The 22,081-nt window shown below is 41.8% G+C and overlaps 1 protein-coding gene across 1 annotated transcript in view; it reads right to left on the bottom strand.

The window, feature by feature from the left end:
- The window catches only part of LOC126176428 (cholinesterase-like), a 68,796-nt gene that overhangs the window by 44,745 nt on the left and 1,970 nt on the right, over positions 1 to 22,081 (bottom strand). The window contains exons 2-5 of the mRNA XM_049923585.1: positions 13,873 to 14,007; positions 11,489 to 11,750; positions 6,613 to 6,798; positions 1,137 to 1,336 (exon numbers count right to left, since the gene is read on the bottom strand). Of these exons, the coding sequence (XP_049779542.1) occupies positions 1,137 to 1,336; positions 6,613 to 6,798; positions 11,489 to 11,750; positions 13,873 to 14,007 (783 nt within the window). The remainder of the gene's footprint in view (positions 1 to 1,136; positions 1,337 to 6,612; positions 6,799 to 11,488; positions 11,751 to 13,872; positions 14,008 to 22,081) is intronic.

Below are 22,081 nucleotides of genomic sequence, written 5' to 3'. Positions count from 1 at the left end.
AGTCGCTTCTGCCTTGGTGCCAATGATGGTCGTATGCGTGTTTGGCGCCGTGCAGGTGAGCGCCACAATCAGGACTGCATACGACCGAGGCACACAGGGCCAACACCCGGCATCATGGTGTGGGGAGCGATCTCCTACACTGGCCGTACACCACTGGTGATCGTCGAGAGGACACTGAATAGTGCATGGTACATCCAAACCGTCATCGAACCCATCGTTCTACCATTCCTAGACCGGCAAGGGAACTTGCTGTTCCAACAGGACAATGCACGTCCGCATGTATCCCGTGCCACCCAACGTGCTCTAGAAGGTGTAAGTCAACTACCCTGGCTAGCAAGATCTCCGAATCTGTCCCCCATTGAGGATGTTTGGGACTGGATGAAGCGTCGTCTCACGCGGTCTGCACGTCCAGCACGAACGCTGGTCCAACTGAGGCGCCAGGTGGAAATGGCATGGCAAGCCATTCCACAGGACTACATCCAGCATCTCTACGATCGTCTCCATGGGAGAATAGCAGCCTGCATTGCTGCGAAAGGTGGATATACACTGTACTAGTGCCGACATTGTGCATGCTCTGTTGCCTGTGTCTATGTGCCTGTGGTTCTGTCAGTGTGATCATGTGATGTATCTGACCCCAGGAATGTGTCGATAAAGTTTCCCCTTCCTGGGACAATGAATTCACGGTGTTCTTATTTCAATTTCCAGGAGTCTATATACCTAAGTTGTCGATAAAATAGCAGCAATCAGTACCCCGAGCGAGGTGACGCAGTGGTTAGCACGCTGGGCTCGCAGCCAGGAGGATGACGACTCTAATCAGAGTCGCACTATCCTGATTTTGGTTTCCGGTGAATTCTGTAAATCGGTCCAGGTGGATGCCGGGATGGTTGCTTTAAAACAATCTGAGATTGTGCTCCACCTCTACTGACCTCGATGTAGACGGGACATTAAACCCTAATCTTTCTTCTTTCATTCTAGCTACGATTAAAATCATGAACTAGTATAGAAGAAATGAGAAATCACACACATAACTATCCAGGAATCAAGGTTCTATTTATTTCATTATTTGCACCTAGTACTTGGTTTGAAATGGGAATAGGTCTTCAGCGTGCGTATAGCAAATTGTGGGATACACGTACCTCGTCCGTTGTGAGAAGGGCGTCGTCCACCAGTAGGTCTGAGGCGTTGACAGAGCGCAGGTAATCCACGAGCTCCTGGGAGTCCTCCGTCTCCAGCCCCAGCGCGGCGCCCAGCCTGAAGGCGTGGTAGCGGGCGTCCCTCGTCCCAGAGATCGACGCCACCAGAGTGCCGCTCTCGTCGATGACCCTCGAGAAGAGGCCTGCAGCCAGAGAGAAAATACCACACTCGAGGGCAGATTTCTCCTCGTGCGCTGCCTGCTGTTACGGCGTAGGGTAGACGCACAGATATCTTGCGATACCCAGAAGCGGTAATTATATGTGGAATCGACATACTGTCGTTGAGGTCTCGCTATAGTGATAACCCAGAAGGCTATGGTACCAATTCTGCTGATATTAATGTTCTGCCGGTCATCTAAAACTGTTAACTGAGACGATTAAAAACATAACTCAGCTCTCCTAGGTACAAAACAATACTGATCAGTATGCCAGCTCACTGGACGCAGAAGACAGCAAATTTTGCACCAAACGGCACATTCGTTTAATAAATTTCTGTTGCTGTTTTATTCAGTTACACTGTGTCTGTCTTCCTAATGTTTTAGTAAAATAAGAAATCTTCAAGCGGACTGGCATGGTTTGTTACTAATGTAAAATACACGGAGAGAATCTGAAGGAAGGCTTATGGAAAGAGATTAGGAATAAAGCACGAAACTAGTGTTTTGGTGAAAATTACTTGTCTTAATCGTTTTCTATTGCCTGTCAAGAAACTGCGTCCCTGTTCCCTTAAATTTACACAAAGAAACTGGTTTCAACACCTATTTCTATAATTCACCCTTTGAAGTTCTGGAATCAAGCAGTATTCTAGATTTCCAATTATAGTTTCAGACTGGAAATATTTGTCGAAGAGCGTAGCAGTGCTGTCAACTATTGTGTGGCAGTTAATGCACGTACTGGAAGCAGTTTGTCATGGAAAGCCCGTGCTCCGCAACGTCGGAACGGCAGTTCTCTTGTCCTTCGCTCAACTGGTAGCATATTCACAAATTGTCTCTCAGTTCGTTATACACACTCTTCCAGACAATTAGGATGCAAACTGCTCATTACACGAGAAGCGATTCGTAGAAGGACACATATGGATTGCGGAACCTAAAAATGTAAAACAACCACAGATAAGCACTGTTGTTCAGTTGTTTGAAAGAGTTAACGAGTCTTCAGTACGCAAGTGATTTTACAGAACATTGTAAGTTGTTGATGCGCAGGTCAGGTATCACTCACAATGATTGTCGTTTGCGCGCATTCAAATTAATGTGAAGACATCAAATGTACAGGAACTAACAAATATTTCAATTGAAAATGAAAATATCTGTGTCTAAATATGAACACAATGCTGTCTCTTTCGTCACTCTAAAATATGGAATGAATCGCCAAGTGACTGTAACATAAAGATTTTTCATATGTTTCTTTGATAGTAATTTCTCATCATTAGAGAGTGGTACTAGAGATCTGAATTTGCTTTAAAGAAAGTTTTAATAGCCAGGTTCACTTTCGTTATTGTTTATTCCTGATGACCTTTTTAACAATTAAGACTGTCATGTTCTGAACTTCAGAAATAATACGTCTTCCTTCATTATTACTGTATTACAAACGCCATGTTGACATTATTATGGATAGTATAAAACAGGATTGTCAGAAATAAGAACAATGCTGCTAAGGTGCTTTTAACTGTATTGTTCTACTTATGACAAACCTGATTTTATTTGTAATATACCTGTGTGGAATGTGCTACATGCTATTCACTGGTAATGTCAACATCGCATGTGTGATATAGTCATAATGGAACAGGACGTATAAATACAACTTTTTTGGAGATCAAGAGATGAAAATTTTAACAGTTGAATCCGGTCATCAGGAATAAATAGCACTGAATGGAATCTTGGCTGTTAAAACTTTCTTCAAATATACTTTTTTGTTTCGATGGACAGAGTTTAGAAATCTTTTAGTGCTACTTTCTAAGCTATTAAATAGCATTAAAACTTAAATAATTATTCCTAAGCAATAAAATGCACCTGCTACAGAATTAATGAGCCAAGATGACCGAAATCCAAATTAGACATAAAAGAGGAATTATGGACGTTTGGACCTGTGAAGGACTTCAGTGACCTATGTATCGCATTAGATTATAAACTTCACTATCTCCGTCACAAAAAATTTCATTAAAACTGATAATCGGTTATCTGATTTACAGCCATCATCAGATCTAAAAATAAAAAAAAATATAAACAGAAAAAATATCAGTTGACTTACAACACAAAAAATAGACTCATTAATTGTGCGAATAAAATGAACTACTTATCTGAAGAACAGAATAGGTTGCGCTCATTTACAGATTTATTGAAGTCCATATTGATTGGCGGTAGCTGCTAATCCTACGAATAGAAGTTTGCTGTTCATGCTATTGAAATTTAGAAAAATACAACTTTTTAGGCTTGTCGTGTAACTAATATACATCAATAGATATTAACAATTGGTCTAAAAAAAACTTTCATGAAGTACATAAAACTTCACAAATATTTTATACTAAAAACAAGACACAATCTTAATCAATAATGTTTAATATAGGTGTTGCGCACTTTTTAACTACGGACAATGAAACAAAACCTTGTTGATTGACTTTTTAACAACATCTGCGAAAGCATCATGACTGGGAACAAGAACGCTTAACCACCTTTTTATTTATTTTCTTTTTTCTTCAGAACAGGTGAAGTACCTTCAGATTCCTAAATAGCCATGTTGTTGTTGTTGTTGGTGTGGTCTTCAGTCCTGAGACTGGTTTGATGCAGCTCTCCATGCCACTCTATCCTGTGCAAGCTTCTTCATTTCCCAGTACCTACTGCAGCCTACATCCTTCTGAATCTGCTTAGTGTATTCATCTCTTGGTCTCCCTCTACGATTTTTACCCTCCACGCTTACCTCCAATACTACATTGGTGATCCCTCGATGTCTCAGAACATGTCCTACCAACCGATCCTGTCTTCTAGTCAAGTTGTGCCACAAGCTCCTCTTCTCCCCAATTCTGTTCAATACGTCCTCATTAGTTATGTGATCTACCCATCTAATCTTCAGCATTCTTCTGTAACACCACATTTCGAAAGCTTCTATTCTCTTCTTGTCTAAGCTATTTATCGTCCACGTTTCACTTCCATACATGGCTACACTCCATACAAATGCTTTCAGAAACGACTTCCTGACACTTAAATATTTACTCGATGTTAACAAATTTTTCTTCTTCAGAAACGCTTTCCTTGCCACGGGCAGTCTACATTTTATGTCCTCTCTACGTCGAACATCATCAGTTATTTTGCTCCCCAAGTAGCAAAACCTGTTTACTACTTTACGTGTCTCATTTTCTAATCTAATTCCCTCACCATCACCCGACTTAATTCGACCACATTCCATTATCCTCGTTTTGCTTTTGTTGATGTTCATCTTATACCCTCCTTTCAAGACACTGTCCATTCCGTTCAACTGCTCTTCCAAATCCTTTGCTGTCTCTGACAGAATTACAATGTCATCAGCGAACCTCAAAGTTTTTATTTCTTCTCCATGGATTTTGGTACCTACTCCGAACTTTACTTTAGTTGCCTTTATTGCTTGCTCAACATACAGATTGAATAACATCGGGGATAGGCTACAACCCTGTCTCACTCCCTTCCCAACCATTGCTTCACTTTCATACCCGTTGACTCTTATAACTGCCATCTGCCTTCTGTACAAATTGTAAGTAGCCTTTCGCTCTCTGTATTTTACCTCTGCCGCTTTGAGAATTTGAAAGATAGTATTGCAGTCAACATTGTCAAAAGCTTTCTCTAAGCCTACAAATGCTAGAAACGTAGGTTTGCCTTTCCTTAATCTCGTTTCTAAGATACGTCGTAGGGTCAGCATTGCCTCACGTGTTCCAACATTTCTACGGAATCCAAACTGATCTTCCCCGAGGTCGGCTTCTACCAGTTTTTCCATTCGTCTGTAAAGAATTCGCGTTAATGTTTTGCAGCTGTGAGTTATTAAACTGATAGTTCGGTAATTTTCACATCTGTCGGAATGTTGTCTACTCCCGGGGCCTTGTTTCGACTCAGGTCTTTCAGTGCTCTGTCAAATTCTTCACGCAGTATCGTATCTCGCATTTCATCTTCATCTACATCCTCTTCCATTACCATAATGTTGTCCTCAAGTACTTCGCCCTTGTATAGACCCTCTATATACTCCTTCCACCTTTCTGCTTTCCCTTCTTTGCTTAGAACTGAACTTCCATCAAAGCTCTTGATATTCATGCAAGTGGTTCTCCTTTCTCCAAAGGTCTCTTTAATTCTCCTGTAGAGAGTATCTATCTTACCCCTCGTGAGATAAGCCTCTACATCCTTACATTTGTCCTCTAGCCATCCGTGCTTAGCCATTTTGCACTTCCGGTCGATCTCATTTTTGAGACGTTTGTATTCCTTTTTGCCTGCTTCATTTACTGCATTTTTATATATCCTCCTTTCATCAAATAAATTCAATATTTCTTCTATTACCCAAGGGTTTCTACTAGCCCTCGTCTTTTTTACCTATTTGATCCTCTACTGTCTTCACTATTTCATCCCTCAAAGCTACCCATTCTTCTTCTACTGTATTTCTTTCCCCCATTTCTGTCAATTGTTCCCATATGCTCTCCCTGAAACTCTGTTCAACCTCTGATTATTTCAGTTTATCCAGGTCCCATCTCCTTAAATTCCTACCTTCTTCCAGTTTCTTCAGTTTTAATCTACAGTTTATAACCAATTGATTGTGGTCAGAGTCCACATCTGCCCCTCGAAATGTCTTACAATTTAAAACCTGGTTCCTAAATCTCTGTCTCACCATTATATAATCTATCTCATACCTTTTAGTATCTCCAGGGTTCTTCCATGTATCAATAATCTTAACTCATAAGCAGCACTGAAAGGACGATAGTAACGTAGTGGAGAGTTTGTGAAACGTTCGTAATTGATTACTAAAGTTTGGTTCTCAACAGCTAAATTCACACATTAGATGACCGGTGGATGAGTGCCCTATTGAAAATTTTTCCGCTTCAGAAGTTAACAGACCTAAAATAGCAGAGTTGCAAACAGAGAACAGTAAGTTCAAAAAATGGTTCAAATGGCTCTGAGCACTATGGGACTTAACATCTTAGGTCATCAGTCCCCTAGAACTTAGAACTACTTCAACCTAACTAACCTAAGGACATCACACACATCCATGCCCGAGGGAGGATTCGAACCTGCGACCGTAGCAGTCCCGCGGTTCCGGACTGCAGCGCCAGAACCGCACGGCCACCGCGGCCGGCGAACGGTAAGTAACAAACACAAATTTACTGATATCGAGTGCAGATATCTCGCCTTGAACTTGTGCACAGATCCATTTCTTAATCTTATCAGGCTGTCTGCGAGCTACAGTCGCGGTCCCTCACCTGCCGACGCATTCGCCACGAGGTGGTAGGACACGGCGACGCCGCCCGCGCTCTGCCCCTGCAGTGTTACCAGCTGCGGGTCCCCGCCGAACCTGGCGATGTTCTGCTGCACCCACAGCAGGGCCTGCCGCTGGTCCTTGAGCCCAGCATTGCCAGGCACCACGGAGTCCTCAGTGCTCAGAAAACCTGGACGACAGACAAGATACACACGTTGTTGATGCTTTTGTTGGACAGCTGGCGAATGCTTCGCAATTGCATCCAAAATTTGCCGTTCTAACTAATATATTCGGATATTTAATGCTTGGAATTAATTTACCCAAATTTCAGATCACTGGATATATCTGAACATGCCACAAAATTTTGGTCGTTTGTATACTTTTGAACATGGTGCCAGTTCATGTAAATGCAGATCGTTTAGATTCTTTTAAACACGACGCTCCCTGAAAGATTCCGACATAGCAGATGTGGTAAATCTGAAGAGGGAGTGTACTTAAGTATTGATTCTGAAGCTTTTATTTTACAGTGGTTTCGAAAAGGCATCACGATTTTTATATAGCACATTGGTGGTTTGAAGTAAGGAGAGCTTCCTTGTCTGTCGGTAATGTTCCAGGAACATAACTTCAGGGTTTGCCTTCCAGAGGAATACATATATTTAGTGCAGAAGTATTTTCGATCCTGATAACAATGTATAATCATGATGATGATGATGTTTGACTTGTGGGGCGCTCAACTGCGCGGTCATCAGCGCTCGCACAAAGACATTTTTACACATTCCAATATAGCCACGTTCACGAATGATGATCATGATAATGAAATGAAGTGGGTAACACAAACAGCCAGCCCCAGGCAGAGAAAATGCCCAATCCGGCCGGGAATCGAACCCGGGACGCCGTATACGAAAGCAGCAACGCTAGCCACAAGGCCACGAGCTGCAGACTGATGACAATTCTTCAAAATAGTGGGCGCCCTATTAGCATAACACCAAATGTATGCAGCGAAGAAAATGCAAAAGATAAGGGGGACAATTCTTCTTGTTGAGAATGCGTTATTCTACTGGTTACCACGCCACACGGCAGTATGTGGAGCCGAAGAGGCAGACCAAACTGCCATAGGGATCTGCAGACACCAGAACGTGACGCAGTCCACCATTCCCCTGCATGTCTCACTACTGAATCAGTGAACCTTGCGAAGGTGCAAGGAGGAGTAGCTGGCAGTGAGGAATAACAAGACGCAGTCGGGGAAGCACACCACCCAGCTGCAGGGGACTCCTTGTCGGTCACTGTGGTCCTCCTCCGAATAGGACAGTGCCCACTGAAAAGTGAAATCATACTCCGGTGAGAAGTTCTCTCAGTTGGTCACTGCCTTGGCGTACAAATCACAGTACGCCACATTTTAACCGAGTTCATTTCACATTATCACGAGAGTGAAGACACTGATTCAGCTGGAGATCCGTCGTGTTGGCTAACTGTGAGAGAAGTGCAATAAAGCTTTTAAAACTTTATGAAATCACTTGCTTAACCTTTTATGTTAGAAGTTTTCAGTTCAACGATCACATTAATTTCTCCAGTACTTTAGAGCTTAACTACTGAACTTCCCTTTCTTCCAAAATTTTAGAACTTATACAAAAATGATTTTAGTACTTCTAATCTTGTGTGTGTGTGTGTGTGTGTGTGTGTGTGTGTGTGTGTGCAAATGAATTTTATACAATTATAACACTGTTTATTAAACAGGTGGATGTATGCCCAAGCAAACATATGCCTAGCATCATATTTTGCAACCCTGGGAGCACTGAACATAGAGTTTCCGCCAGATGATATCGATGAGCCAATTTCTGTACAGGAAACCTGACCTCTCATACACCTTACATTGAAAGACACTGGACTCGCATTCAAGAGAACTGCGGTTCAGTTCTCTCTTAAATCCAGATTTAAACTTTCCGCGATTTCTTTTAATTGCTTAAGTTAAAAACCAGAAAGACACCTTCGAAAAAGACGCATCCCCAATTTCCCTCCCGGAGGTCTCCAATTTCAACTTGAGACACGGCTCTGCTGACTTCGCCATGGACAGAATGTTATGCCCTAATGGTGCCTTCTTTCCTCTTCATCAATGGCTGTAAATTCAGCTGTGGTTTACCTGTCCACATTCAGAAGTTTCGGAAAATTTAAAAATAAAGGAGCAGGTCACTATCAAACTTTCAAGAAGTGTAGCTGAAATGCCGATGCTGATTAACTATAAATTACAGAAGACGATACAGTACACCAGTCAATCTATTGTAACGACAATTACATAGAGCAAGTTGACTACATAATACAGTACTTAAAGGGACACTGGAATGCAATTGTAGGCGAAGGAGTAGAGGAAAAGGTTACAAGAGAATATAGGCTTGGCACAAGGAATGAGAGAGGAAAAAAGACTAACTGAGTTCTGAAATAAATTTCAGCTAATAATAGCGAATACTCTGTTTAAGAATAACAAAAGGAGGCCGGTCATACAGAGATTCATGAATCAGATAATCGATTTTAAAGCGAAGTCCGAAGCGTATATGGACTCAAACCACAATGTAGTACTGATGAAGAGTAGGCTAAAGTTTAAGAGATTAGTCAGGAAGAATCAATGCGCAAAGAAGCGGGATACGAAAGTACTAAGGAATGACGAGTTATACTTAAAGTACTCTGAGACTATAGATCAATAAAGAATATCCTAATAGGCACTACAGTTTAAGATTAATGGACATCACTAGGAAGGATAATCATGGAAGTCTGAAATAAAAAGGTGTCGACTATGAAGCTGTGGATAACAGAGAAATACTTCAGTTGAGCGATCAAAGAAGAAAGTACAACAATGTTCAGAGAAATTCTGGAATACACAAATACCAATCGCTGAAGAATGAAATAAATAGGAGTTGCAGGGGCTGGACGGAATGGCTGCATGAAAAATGTAAAGAAATCGAGAAAGAATTGGTTATAGGAAGGCCTGACTCAACATACAGCGAGAGTGGTAACATCGAGAGTGCCAAAGGAATTCCCCAGTTAAGTGCACAGGAGAGGGCGGGTAGGTGCGAGGAGTACATGAAGGCTTGTATGAGAGGAAAGAATTGTCAGATGTGGCAGAAGAAGAAACAGGCACCGATATAAAACAGATAGGGGGTCAGGGGATCCAGTATTAGAATCAGAATTTAAGAGAGCTTTGGAGGACTTAAAATTAAATAAGGTGGGATAGATAACATACCATCAGAATTTCTAAAGTTATAGGAGGAACTAGCAACAAAACGACTATTCACGTTGATGTGTAGAATGTGAGACTGGGGACATACCATCTGACTTTCGGAAAAATATCAAATGGTTCAAATGGCTCTGAGCACTATGGGACTTAACATCTGTGATCATCAGTCCCCTAGAACTTAGAACTACTTAAACCTAGCTAACCTAAGGACATCACACACATCCATGCCCGAGGCAGGATTCGAACCTGCGACCGTAGCAGTCGCGCGGTTCCGGACTGAGCGCCTAGAACCGCTAGACCACCGCGGCCGGCGGAAAAATATCATCCACACAATTCGGAAGACTGCAAGAGCCGACAAGTGCGAGACTTATCATAGAATTAGCTTAACAGCTCATTTATCTAAGTTACTTACAAGAATAATATACAGAAGAATGGAAAAGAAAACTGAAGATGTGTTAGATGATGACCAATCTGGCTTTAGGAAAGGTAAAGGCACCATAGAGGTAGTTCTGACGTTGCGGATGATAATAGAAGCTAAATTAAAGGAAAATCAAGACACGTTCATAGAATTTGTCCACCTGGAAAAGCGTTTGACGACGCAGAATGGTCCAAGATGTTCGAAATTCTGAGAAAAATAGGGAGAGACGGGCAACATACAACATTTACAAGAGCCGAGAGGGAATAATAAGAGTGAACGACCAAGAACGAAGTGCTCGGATTAAAAAGGGTGTAAGACAGGAATTAATCTTTCGCCCCTACTGTTCAATCTGTACATCAAAAAAGCAGTAATGTAAATAAAAGAATGGTTCAGGAGGGAAATAAAATTCGAGGCTAAAGGATATCAATGATACGATTCGCTAATTACATTGCTATCCTCAGTGAAAGTGAGGAAGAATTACAGGATCTGCTGAATGGAATGAAGAGTCTAATGAATACGGAAAATGGACTGAGAGTAAATTGAAGAAAGACGCAAGTAATGAGAAGTAGCAGAAATGAGAACTGCGAGAAACTTAACATTAGGGCTGATGGCTGTGAAGCAAAATAACCACCGGTGGACGTAGCAATGAAGACATAGAAAGCAGACTAGCACTTGCAAAAGGGGCATTCCTGGTCACGAGAAGTCTAGTAGTATCAAATACATTTAAGGAAGAAATTTCTGAGACTGTACGTTTGCAGTGAAAAATGGACTTTGGGAAAACCCGTACAGAGGAGAATCGAAGCATTTAAGATGTGGCGCTGGCGCTAGAGACGAATGTTGAAAATGAGGTGGTCTGATAAGGTAAGCAATGAGGAGGTTTTGCACAGAATCGGAGAGGAAAGGAATACGTGGAAAACACTGACAAGGAGAAGGGGCAGGATGATAGGACATCTGTTAAGACATTAGTGAATGACATCCATGGTACTAGAGGGAGCTGTAGAAGGCAAAAACTGTAGAGTAAGACCGAGATTGGATTACATCCAGCAAATAATTAAGGATGTGCTACTCACGGATTGGGACGTCGGCACAGGAGAGGAATTCGAGGCAGGCTCCATGTAACCAGTCAGAAGACTGATGACTCAAAAAAGAGAAAGAAACGAAAAAACAGCGTGTTAGGTGCAGAAGGGTGTACGTTTCATTACGTCGCGTGTTCAGTGGGGAGAATGGTCGTATTACCTAGTGGACCTAGTCGGTAGTTGATGGTGACCAGGATGACGCCGTAGGAGACGAGAAAGTCAGGTCCGTGCTCCTGGTCAGAGCCGCTGCCGGCGAAGAACCCTCCGCCGTGCACCCAGAAGAGCACGGGCAGCCCTGCGCCCTCTTGCGGGACGCCCGGCACGAAGACGTTCAGGTAGAGGCAGTCCTCCGAGCCGCCGCTAGACTGCACGCAGTCGCTGCCGTACTGGGTGGCATTCCGAATACCCTCCCAACTAGCCAACTAGGTGGAGGCTGTGGAGCCTGGAACAACAGTGCCAGTCTGAGTAATATTAACCGCAGCAGTACTTTCATTTATCTTTCCATGACTTATACTATGACACTGGTCATGACATGGTAATAGAATCTCCCCTTCCTCCTCCTCAAAAAAAAAAAAAAAAAAAAAAAAAAAAAAAAAAAAAAAAACCTAAATATTACGGAGAGGTATTCACATTTATTCTGACAAGATCTGGACAGAGTAGTGATCTTATAGTAGGAACCATCCCGGCATTGGCCTGCAGTACTACGAGGGAAGTCGGGACTGCCGTAGGAAGACTGGAGCCTCCATACTTCCGAATAGCAGACCAGTCTGCTTAAAACAGGGCAGCCTCGTTCGGCTTACCCTATTTCATAATGTTGCCCTGTTTACAAATTCCATCAAACATGTTATTTCATAGTGTGAAAACGTGATGCTACACTCTTCAATACTCTAAGTTCCTGCAACTAGGCGTACACTCAGCAGTACACTTGAACAAGAAACAGCGCTTCTGTAACGTATAAAGATTTAATGTTCTTTTTACAGACGAACATTCGCAGGAATTACTGTACGTATGTCTCTACGACAGATACTGTTGTTCACACTCTTTATGTTCATACCGCATGAAAGAAGCTGACATCCGTGGGCACTTCCCTAATACACATGTCTTATAAGCGGCAGTCAAATTAAAACGAGACAGGTGGAAAAAACTGAGTAAACCGTTTATTGAAACTTCCTGGCAGATTAAGACTGTGTGCCGAACCGAATGCTTCATGTTAGCGCACACTCCGCTGCAGAGTGAAAATTTCATTCTGTAAACCGTTTATTGTTTCAAAAGTAGTCACCATAAATTTTAATACATTTTTCCCACAGTGAGACAACACATTCAAAGCCTTCATGGATAAATATACGTTAGTGGTGGTCTGTGGAACCATGATTGTACCCAGCCTTGCAACTCTTCGTCCGAAGCAACCGACGGCTAAACGAATGTCTTTCTTCTCGGCTCCAAAAACATGGGAGAGATCGGTACTGTACGGAAGATGTGTAAGGGCTGCACTACTATACTTTTACAACTTAGTCGAAACTTATGGGCCCGCTCATATGTTGCCAGTGTTGCATATTACGATTTGTGCAAAGCTTTTACATTGGAGTCTTTGTGTCATAGTTACCGCATTTGCCTCGATATTTAATAAAATTGGAGACAGAAAGATTTATTTCCAGCTTCAGTATTGTATTTGGCCAGTGTTTGTGCTATTTCTATGAGATTCATGGAAGAGTCTTAAAGCAAAGTACAGTTTGCACCAGGGAGCTTTCGCAAACCGCAATTAGCTTGTATTGATTATTTTACTTCGATATATATACGCCGAATGCGAATGACTCACGATATGCGGGAAATCCAAGTTGGAATCCGGGTCTGGCGCAAATTATTGTATGTCACCAATAGGTAGTACGTTTGTACCTAACAAAAGCGAAGCCAAATTATTTGCATTGAGCGAATTTATTTCCAATAATAACAGGGGGCTGACTACCGTCAACAGAGACATACTACCATATATTAATTGTTTATCTGTTCTGCATTGTAGTGAAACAACATTTATATATTCGTCTCTCACGGAATGCAACTTAGTAAATGAATTACTGTTATTACTTTAGCTCTCAACACGCTATACACTAATTTAGTGGTGTTTTTAATAGTGCTAAAACACCAAGAGCTTGATGAACGTCACTGTAGAAATAGAACCATGGACATGAATTATGTGCTATGTATTTCTAGTACGAAATTGTTCTTTAGCAAGACAAGTTCTTCTTTGACAGTACTTGTAAACTGGTTAATTTCAGTTTGCACTACATGTACAAAGTGGTTTGTAAGTGATACGTCAGTGTGCTGCTGAATATAGTCGAACTGGAATTCTAAAGTTAAACTTTATCACAAACTAATTACTGGAAAAACCTGTGTTTCTATTAGTTACTTTCATTAGTGTTTCAAAAAATTTTGTACGCATCATTAACTTACCTTTCGGCTGTTTCAGTGATATTTTCGTTTGTGCCGCTGATATGCCAGATTATCACTGGCATCGAGTAATACTACTATTCATAATTCAGAGCTCACCTGGAATCGCAGTACCCCAAGAGGGGGCTCAGCATACGGTATTCCCAAGAAAGCTGTGTATGTTGTGTTGTAGAGGCTTGTGGCTGTTTGTCCAAGCAGTGTACCTTGCTCTACCGTCACCAAGATTTCTTCTCCCTAAAGAAATAAGTAAATGCATTATTATTTAGTTCAACACAAAACGTCAATTAATATGAGTCTTATAATTTCATTAACAATACCTGAGTGCCTTCCTCCTCCTAAATATTCTTCCTATATAATCATTTCTGCAAATTTCTGCTCTTTGTATTGGCAAGGTTTACCCATCCCTAAATTTACGCAGCAAATGGCAGTACATTTCCCAGATTTGTTTACCTAGCGGTCATTAGCATTTCCTTATGAACTAGAAACGCACCTTTGTGTGCCTGGTTGTCCTCTACGTATACTAGTGCACAAGTTTTATGCATGATCAGGAAAGTAGAGTACACTTACAGAATCGGTTGTACATGTGGTTGTAGAAGAAGAAAATGACTGTTGGTAAAGCATCTCGCCTTCGAGAGCGACATCAAGACTTAATTTAATATGGTCTTCTGAAACTTGATAATCGTATTTCACAAAAATGTAACGCTATTTTCCAAACGTACATCCTCTTTATGAGACGATTCAAATCCGCAGCTCGTGGTCGTGCGGTAGCGTTCTCGCTTCCCACGCCCGGGTTCCCGGGTTCGATTCCCGGCGGGGTCAGGGATTTTCTCTGCCTCGTGATGACTGGGTGTTGTGTGCTGTCCTTAGATTAGTTAGGTTTAAGTAGTTCTAAGTTCTAGGGGACTGATGACCGTAGATGTAAAGTCCCATAGTGCTCTGAGCCATTTGAGACGATTCAAGAGCTTTGTCGACTGTCGATCTCATCCCTGTAAAGCAATTTCGTACAGGTCCCAAAAAGAGGTCATACTTGCAGGTGAATGTGTTGCGATTGCATCTCTGATTTGCCGTGTAACGCTTAAATTCCACCTCCCTAACCACTATGGTGGATATCTTCACCCACGGTGAATTCACCCATCACAGCAGCTCGATGCGAATTAACATTATAGTCCATGAAGATGATTAGTCCAAATGAATCTGAAAGGGTGGCACATTTGTTTCTTGTGCTTTATCTCGACATCTCTGAACGACGATACTTCCCCTCAACACCAAAACATATGAGCGGTCAATTGCTTTTCAGTCTCCGATACACAGTTGCTGGCAGCCAAACTTTACACATATTGATGGGTTTCGTCATAAAATTAAGCTCAGGTATCGGTCGTGTTGTACCTTAGGTTTGGTCGACGTTGTACTGGCCAAAGATGATGAGCTGCATTTCCTCGGAATGTTTCCCGACGCTTTCGGGCTGTGCTTTATTGTACATCAAGGATTCTGAGACTGTTATTTGTGTTGAAGCGGTTTAAAAGCATTGTCGTATTTAACAGGGCTTAAATGACGTCTGTGTGGTATTGCTCTTTAAGTATCACAAAGGGACTACGCTATCAACAAAAGTGGAAAAACGATTGAGTCATAATGAGCCTAATTCGATGGTTTCTTTTATCCAGTTATCACGTGTGCTACTGTAATGCTTTCTTTACTATACACAGAGCAAAATTTTGTTAGTGGTTAAATGTTGGTGACCTTTTACAGGGATTCCTCACTTCTTTTCTTCCTGTTCTCCTTTTCTCCACTTTGCTCTCAACCTCTGAAGACTATTGGATACACTCCATTTACGAATTATTTTTTACAGTTTGGATCCACTGAAATTATTAATCGATAAGGTCTTATGTGTAACATTTTCGTTAATTCTCAGGCAGACAACCTTATTAATAGATCAAGCATTATGTATAACATTTTCGTAAATGCTCAGGCAGACAACCTGTTTAACGCTAATATAATCTAAAGTTAAACGTTTGCGTACAAACTGACGTGATGTACTAGTGCAGCCACCAGATATCTCCCTGGGGGCAGTGGAAGGAACATACGATTTTTTAGTAAGGCAACAACAGTTTAGATTATACATTGTTATGGTAAAGAAATTACCGATCATTCTCCAAATTAATCTTAATATTATTATTTTTTAATGAATGAAAATTCTTCAGTGTCGTATTAGCTATAGAATATGGTATCTTATTAGGGAACACAACGGGTTTCACACCATTATAACCTGATTTTCAGGGGATGATAACTTTTCACTTCATTAGGTTAAAGAGGTTGTATGCTGTCCCAACGTTCAAGTCGTAAATCGAATAACTGCGTAACTTCTTAAATGGTTTATCAACGAATAGCTGTAATTGCAGTTTATACGCCGTAAGGTGAAAGCTAGAAGTGTCAGAATTCATGCTCCAGTGAAGTACCAAAGCTGTGTTATAATAAAATGGAGGTCTAAAAATGAACTCCCTACTAAATGTAGTCGTAAAATGTAGTCCACATTTAGAACAGGAGTCGAATTGGCGAAAACAACATCTCCACAAGGTCAATAAAACCGTAGTTCATGTACATCACCGAAACTACGACGAGACCGTGGTGAAGTACTATGAAATTTTTAATCTGTCATGCAGTGATAGAGTCCTGCATCAGGCTACTGAAAGTCCATATTGTCTGGTATTCATTACATAGGACTGTTGTGACAGGAGCACTGTAGAAGAGGAAATTGACAGTTTATAGGCGACCTACATTAATTATGGTTTTAACCACCTCACAGAGATCTTGTATGTGGTAAATGTGCTGCTCTTTCAATATGGTCTGTATTTTAGGACTACGTTTATAAAGTTGTTAGACCCTGACTCTATCATAACACAGCCTTGGCACCTTAAAGGAGTGATCTCAACTTAAGGCTATGCTTTATTGCACATCAGCGATTCTGAGGCTGTGGCCTATGTCGAAGCAGTTTAAAGGTTGTAAGGGGTTCACCACCCTGTTGGAAGAAATGCAACTTCGATGTATTGCTCACTGCTCTGACCTGCAACTGTATTGCAGCAAATATTTTCTGTCGCCGCAGCGTGTGAGCAATACATCGAAATTACATTTGCTCCAGCAGGGTGGTGAACCCCTAGCAAATGTAATTTCGTTGTATTGCTCACGCGCTGCCTGCGACAGAAAATATCTTTGGTGAAATATTGTCGCAGGTCAGAGCAGTCTCTTCACTTGTAGCAGTCGCTCGCTGCTACAGTGCAGTTGTAGGCTGTCGCTGGTGCAGTGCAGTTCAAGGCCATGTATTGTAAGGTAAATTATATTATTTTTATGGGCGTGCGCGTAGTTAAGTCACTTGTCTGAGATGTTAATATGAACTTGTGTCAGCCTTTTTTGATTCATCAGTTGACCCAGATTTGTAATATTCAATTTTTCATATAATGGATTGTAGATCTGTATCAATAATGTAAATGATATTCAAAATATAATTTTTACCAGCCAACAAAAAAAAGGAATAATTTTACCTTAAGTCATTACCAGGCCCGATCCAGTCATTTATTTAAATTTAAGTATAATGCCAATAAAAATAATAAAATTTACCTTACAATACATGGCTATGAACTGCGCTGCACCAGCTACAGAATACAGCTGCACTGTTGCAGTGAGCGACTGCAACTCCTGCCGAGACTGCTCTGACCTGCGACTCTATTGCAGCAAAGATATTTTCTGTCGCAGGTAGCTTGTGAGCAATACATCGAAATTGCGTTAGCTCCAGCAGGGTGGTGAACCTCTTACAAGGTCTTAACCTGCTTTATGGAGTCCAAATGATGGCAGTGTGTTGTATCATAAAGGAAGTACACTCTCAAGAAAAATGAAAACACAGTTCAGTCTTTACGAGCCTAATTCGAAGCTTTCCTTTATCTCGTTATCACGTGTTTCTATACTGCTTTCTTTCCTGCACACAGAGCCAAATTGTGTTATTGAATAAATATTGGTGCTGGCCGGGGTGGCCGAGCGGTTCTAGTCGCTTCAGTCTGGAACCGCGCGACTGCTACGGTCGCAGGTTCGAATCCTGCCTCGTGCATGGATGTGTGTGGTGTCCTTAGGTTAGTTAGGTTTAAGTAGTTCTAAGTTCTAGGGGCCTGATGACCTCAGATGTTAAGTTCCATAGTGCTCAGAGCCATTAAATATTGGTGATGTTTTACAGGGATCCCTCACACCTTTTCTTGCTGTTCTCTTTTTTTCCATCTAACTTTTAACCTCTGAAGACCTTACAGCAATAAATTCCGATTTTTCACATTCGATGATTAACCTTTTAAGAAGTTACGCAATTAATCGGTTTCCATATTGAAAGTTGAGACATCGTACATTCTCACTAGGTTTATCAAGTGAAAAGTCTTTCACCTGGAGACGCCCTTATAATGACGTAAAGCCGGTTATGTTGCCTAATAAAGGAACCTGTATGCAGCTAATGTGGTCTTCGAGAAAATTCGCTTGTTTTCAAAATTTTTTAACAGTTTTTTATTATTATTTTGGAGAATTTTAGGAATATTCTTTACAGTAATAATGGAAGGTGGAGTTGACCTAATTGAAGACGTAAACTTTCATGGGCGAAATTGTCACAGTTAATAAATGTTCCACGCTATGATGTGATCGAATGGATTTCACTTTAAAGCCAAACGTTCCGTCTCCATCTGTGGAGGAGGTTTTCAGGAGAGACCACAGCTTCTTTGAATGTCTGACTCACACTGTGGCTCGCTACTGACTGAAGCTAAATTCCGCTTCCGCGTGGTTCCGCGCAGTGGCATGACGTCACTTGTTTTGAATACCAGAGCGCAATTGGCCTTTGTCACTGCCGTCGTCCGCTATAGCTATCACCCCAAGGTGGAAGACTGGTACACATATTCTTCAGCACCGGAATTCAGATGTCATTCAGTTTCAGCCCCTCCTCTTTCCATCCCCCTCTTCCTTTCCATCAACAGGTGATCTGTAAATCTCACCTCTTCTACTACTGCCCTTGAGCTCTTCTAGTCGCTTTTTGGCCATTCTTTTTGTAATACCCAAGTACACCTCACTACAGCTACTCGAAATCTTGTAAACTCCCACTTTTTCCAGTGGTTGGCGAGCATCCTTCACACATTTTAGGTGATCTTATATCTTCCGAGTAGGTTTGTAGATTAGCACTATGTTCCGGTTCTACAAGATTTTTCCTATGCTGTTAGTAACGCCCTTAATAAAAGGCAGGAAAACTTTCGATTTCACCGTTGCTTGAGTTTAACTATAACTTCTACAAGATGGTCATAACACTCTATTTGCCTCAGAGAACGAATAACAATTCTTGAGCGATGTAATTGTGAGATGTTTTAATCCTGCGTCAAGCAGCTCTAGTTTGCAGATTTTCCTTGCTCTATCCGCCAAATGTTTTCATGATGCGTCGCTTTTCTCGTGGTGGTGTTTCGACAGGTAACGCTCTGTGCTTTTGTTTTCGGTAAATTGTGTGACCCAAGCTACCAACTTATTTCGTGAAAACAAGCACATAAAGGAAATTTGATCTTCCGCCTGCGTCTTTCTCCATGGTGAAACGAGTCTTCGCATTGATAATGTTGAGATGTTTTTGAAAACGCCACAGTTCCTCCCTGTCATGCAGCCACATACCGGAACCAGGTATTCGATTCCTTTTTCGCAGTTTCAAATGCCTGCTCCTCGAATTTTGTCATAAAGAATTTCTCGGTAAGTGTGAATAAGGAGCTACCCATAGCGACATCATCGGTCTGTCCACAGAACTCATCGTTCCATTTGAAATACATGATTGTGAGGCAAAAGTTAAACAGTTTGCAATATCGGGAGGAAAAATCCGGTTCCGCTGTTGTAATACTTCATTGAGTGGAACCACAGCGGATGTTAGGAAAATTGAGGCAGTCATCCCTCCAAGACCCGAGGTTGACAGTACTTCTTTGCCATAACAGCCGTGGTCTATGCATAGCGTCTTTGACTAGTAATGGGCACGTTTTGCGTCTCGGGTTCTAACCCAGACACTGCTCAAGTTTTCAGTAAAAATCACCGGCAATGCCGGTCGAAGAATTCCGGCGTCAGAAGTCAACCTTGTTCTGCCAGTCGCCTTTTCAATGAGGTCGGAGAAGTGGATAGAGCTTCAAGGCACTCTCTTGCCTTTAGGGTGGGACACTACCATTAAAAGGCTGAAGAATGAACAATGATCATCGGCATGAGAATGCAGATTACAATGGAAAGCAATGCATTGAAGGCACATAGCGTGTACCCACAGGACATGCGGTATGTAGCTGAAAAAAAATGTCTTGATGATCTCTCCATTGGCAAAAGATTCCGGATTAGACGAAGATTTAGGACCTCTGGGAGGGAACTGCCAATGGGGAGGTAACCATGAGAAAAAGATGGACTAACCGACGCCGGGATAACAGTTTACCAGATAGAGCATGGAATATCACAAGTTAGAAAATATTAACAAAGTAAAAATACCTGGAAAGAGATATGGGTAGGCTCAATGTAGGTGTAGTGGGGATCAATCAGACGAATATAGGATAATATCAACAGCAGCAGAAAATGGTATAACAGTTGAGAACTCATTATGAATGCAGACATGAGGCAAAAAGTGAACTGCTGTGAATAACTCAGTGAGAGGATCATTATTATACAAAGACCAATGTCGATTAGAGATGGGGGATCCGCTCCTGAACTGATTCATAGAGTTGAATCTTTCAAAGGAGTGAACAATCAGTGATTCAGAAAAAAGAACGGTAGCTCTAAACGTTTCCCACAGCAGAGAGAGAGAGAGAGAGAGAGAGAGAAAAGAACGGTAGCTCTAAACGTTTCCCACAGCAGAGAGAGAGAGAGAGAGAGAGAGAGAGAGAGTCGGTGCAGATCAGCGGGGCCGCTGCTGGTCAGCGCGCACTGCACACCATACAACACAGCCAGCGCCGGCCTCTGCCCTGCTTCTGCCTCGGCTGCCTGCATTGTGCAGTGCTCCATTGGATTTTGTGTTTCACATAAGCCGTGCCGTCTCTGTGCTTCCTCTGCCACGTGCAATGTCTGGTGCACCTTAACTTAGCATCGCACTCTGTCGGCGATCGTTTCAGTCGCACGCCCTGCCCTCTGGGCAGTCGATGCAAGCCACTGGACAGAGAGCCTCCTAGCGGAGAACATAAGAACTACTTGCAACAACCTACTCGCAAGAGAACGGACGATTTGTTTCGGAGCGGGTGACTGGTGGCCGTTCACCGCTCCCCCCACCCTCGGAACTCGCCCGCTCAACGCTCACCCCACCGTTCTCGACTCTAGCCAGAGTGTTGAGCAAAGCAACTCAGGTGTCACTCTGGTCCCTGCGGTCTTAGCTCACGCAGTAATACAGCTTGCGGCTCGACCTGTTTGACTCAGCGCCTCTGCATCGGAGTTCCTCTCTACTGGATATTGTTCTTCGTAGTAATAACGGTATGTATATTACATAATTATGTTATGTATACATCATTTGTTTTTATTTTATTTTTATTTGTTTAAATTGATCAGATTAGGTTCCTGTCGACTCCTCTTACTATAGGATTTTTTATTATGGACACCCGAATTTACGCTTTAATTTCGAGCGAACCGATAAATGTATTGCAAAATGTGATACACCAATATTTTCCTTGTTTTATTCTGTGTAAGGCTATATGCAGCACTTTGGTCTTACAGTCAAATTTATATATTTTTTTCTTATTGTAGTACGGATTTTGCAATTTTAGGCGTCTTCGGAAGGAAACGTTCACTTTAAAAATATATGCCTTGCGATGTATTTGTACGAGGTTAATGAAATTTTAATACATTATAGCCAAATATATTGTTAATGCAAAACTCAAGTAACAACATTTTCCGATCACCAAAAAAAAGTTCTTATTATTTTCGTAAAGTAACTTTTTCTTATCACAGGATAAATATATAACAGAAATCGTGGGTTCGTTTTGAAGGTCTCTTTCGTGGTTCTAAGAAGCTGTAACCATTGCATGGGGCATGGATTTTCTACAGAGTGATATTTGATAGTGGTTGTGTGCGTGTTTGACCGTGCAGTTAGCAGTGTCCAGCGGAGCGCAGCGTTGTCACGTACTGTTTCCTACCCCCGGCGGCTGGGAAAAACAGCCACAGACAAAGCAAGCTCACAGGCGTTAATATCTTCCGTGCTGCCACTGTTACGCCTGAACGCGGCAACGTAGCAACTGATTTCCCTACCGCACACACTATTAAACTCACGGTCAAACACGCTCACAATCGTTATTAAATATCACTCTGTATA

Source organism: Schistocerca cancellata, chromosome 3 (genome assembly GCF_023864275.1).
Source record: "Schistocerca cancellata isolate TAMUIC-IGC-003103 chromosome 3, iqSchCanc2.1, whole genome shotgun sequence".
Taxonomy (NCBI): Eukaryota; Metazoa; Arthropoda; class Insecta; order Orthoptera; family Acrididae; genus Schistocerca; species Schistocerca cancellata.
This window is presented reverse-complemented; position numbering and strand designations above follow the sequence as displayed.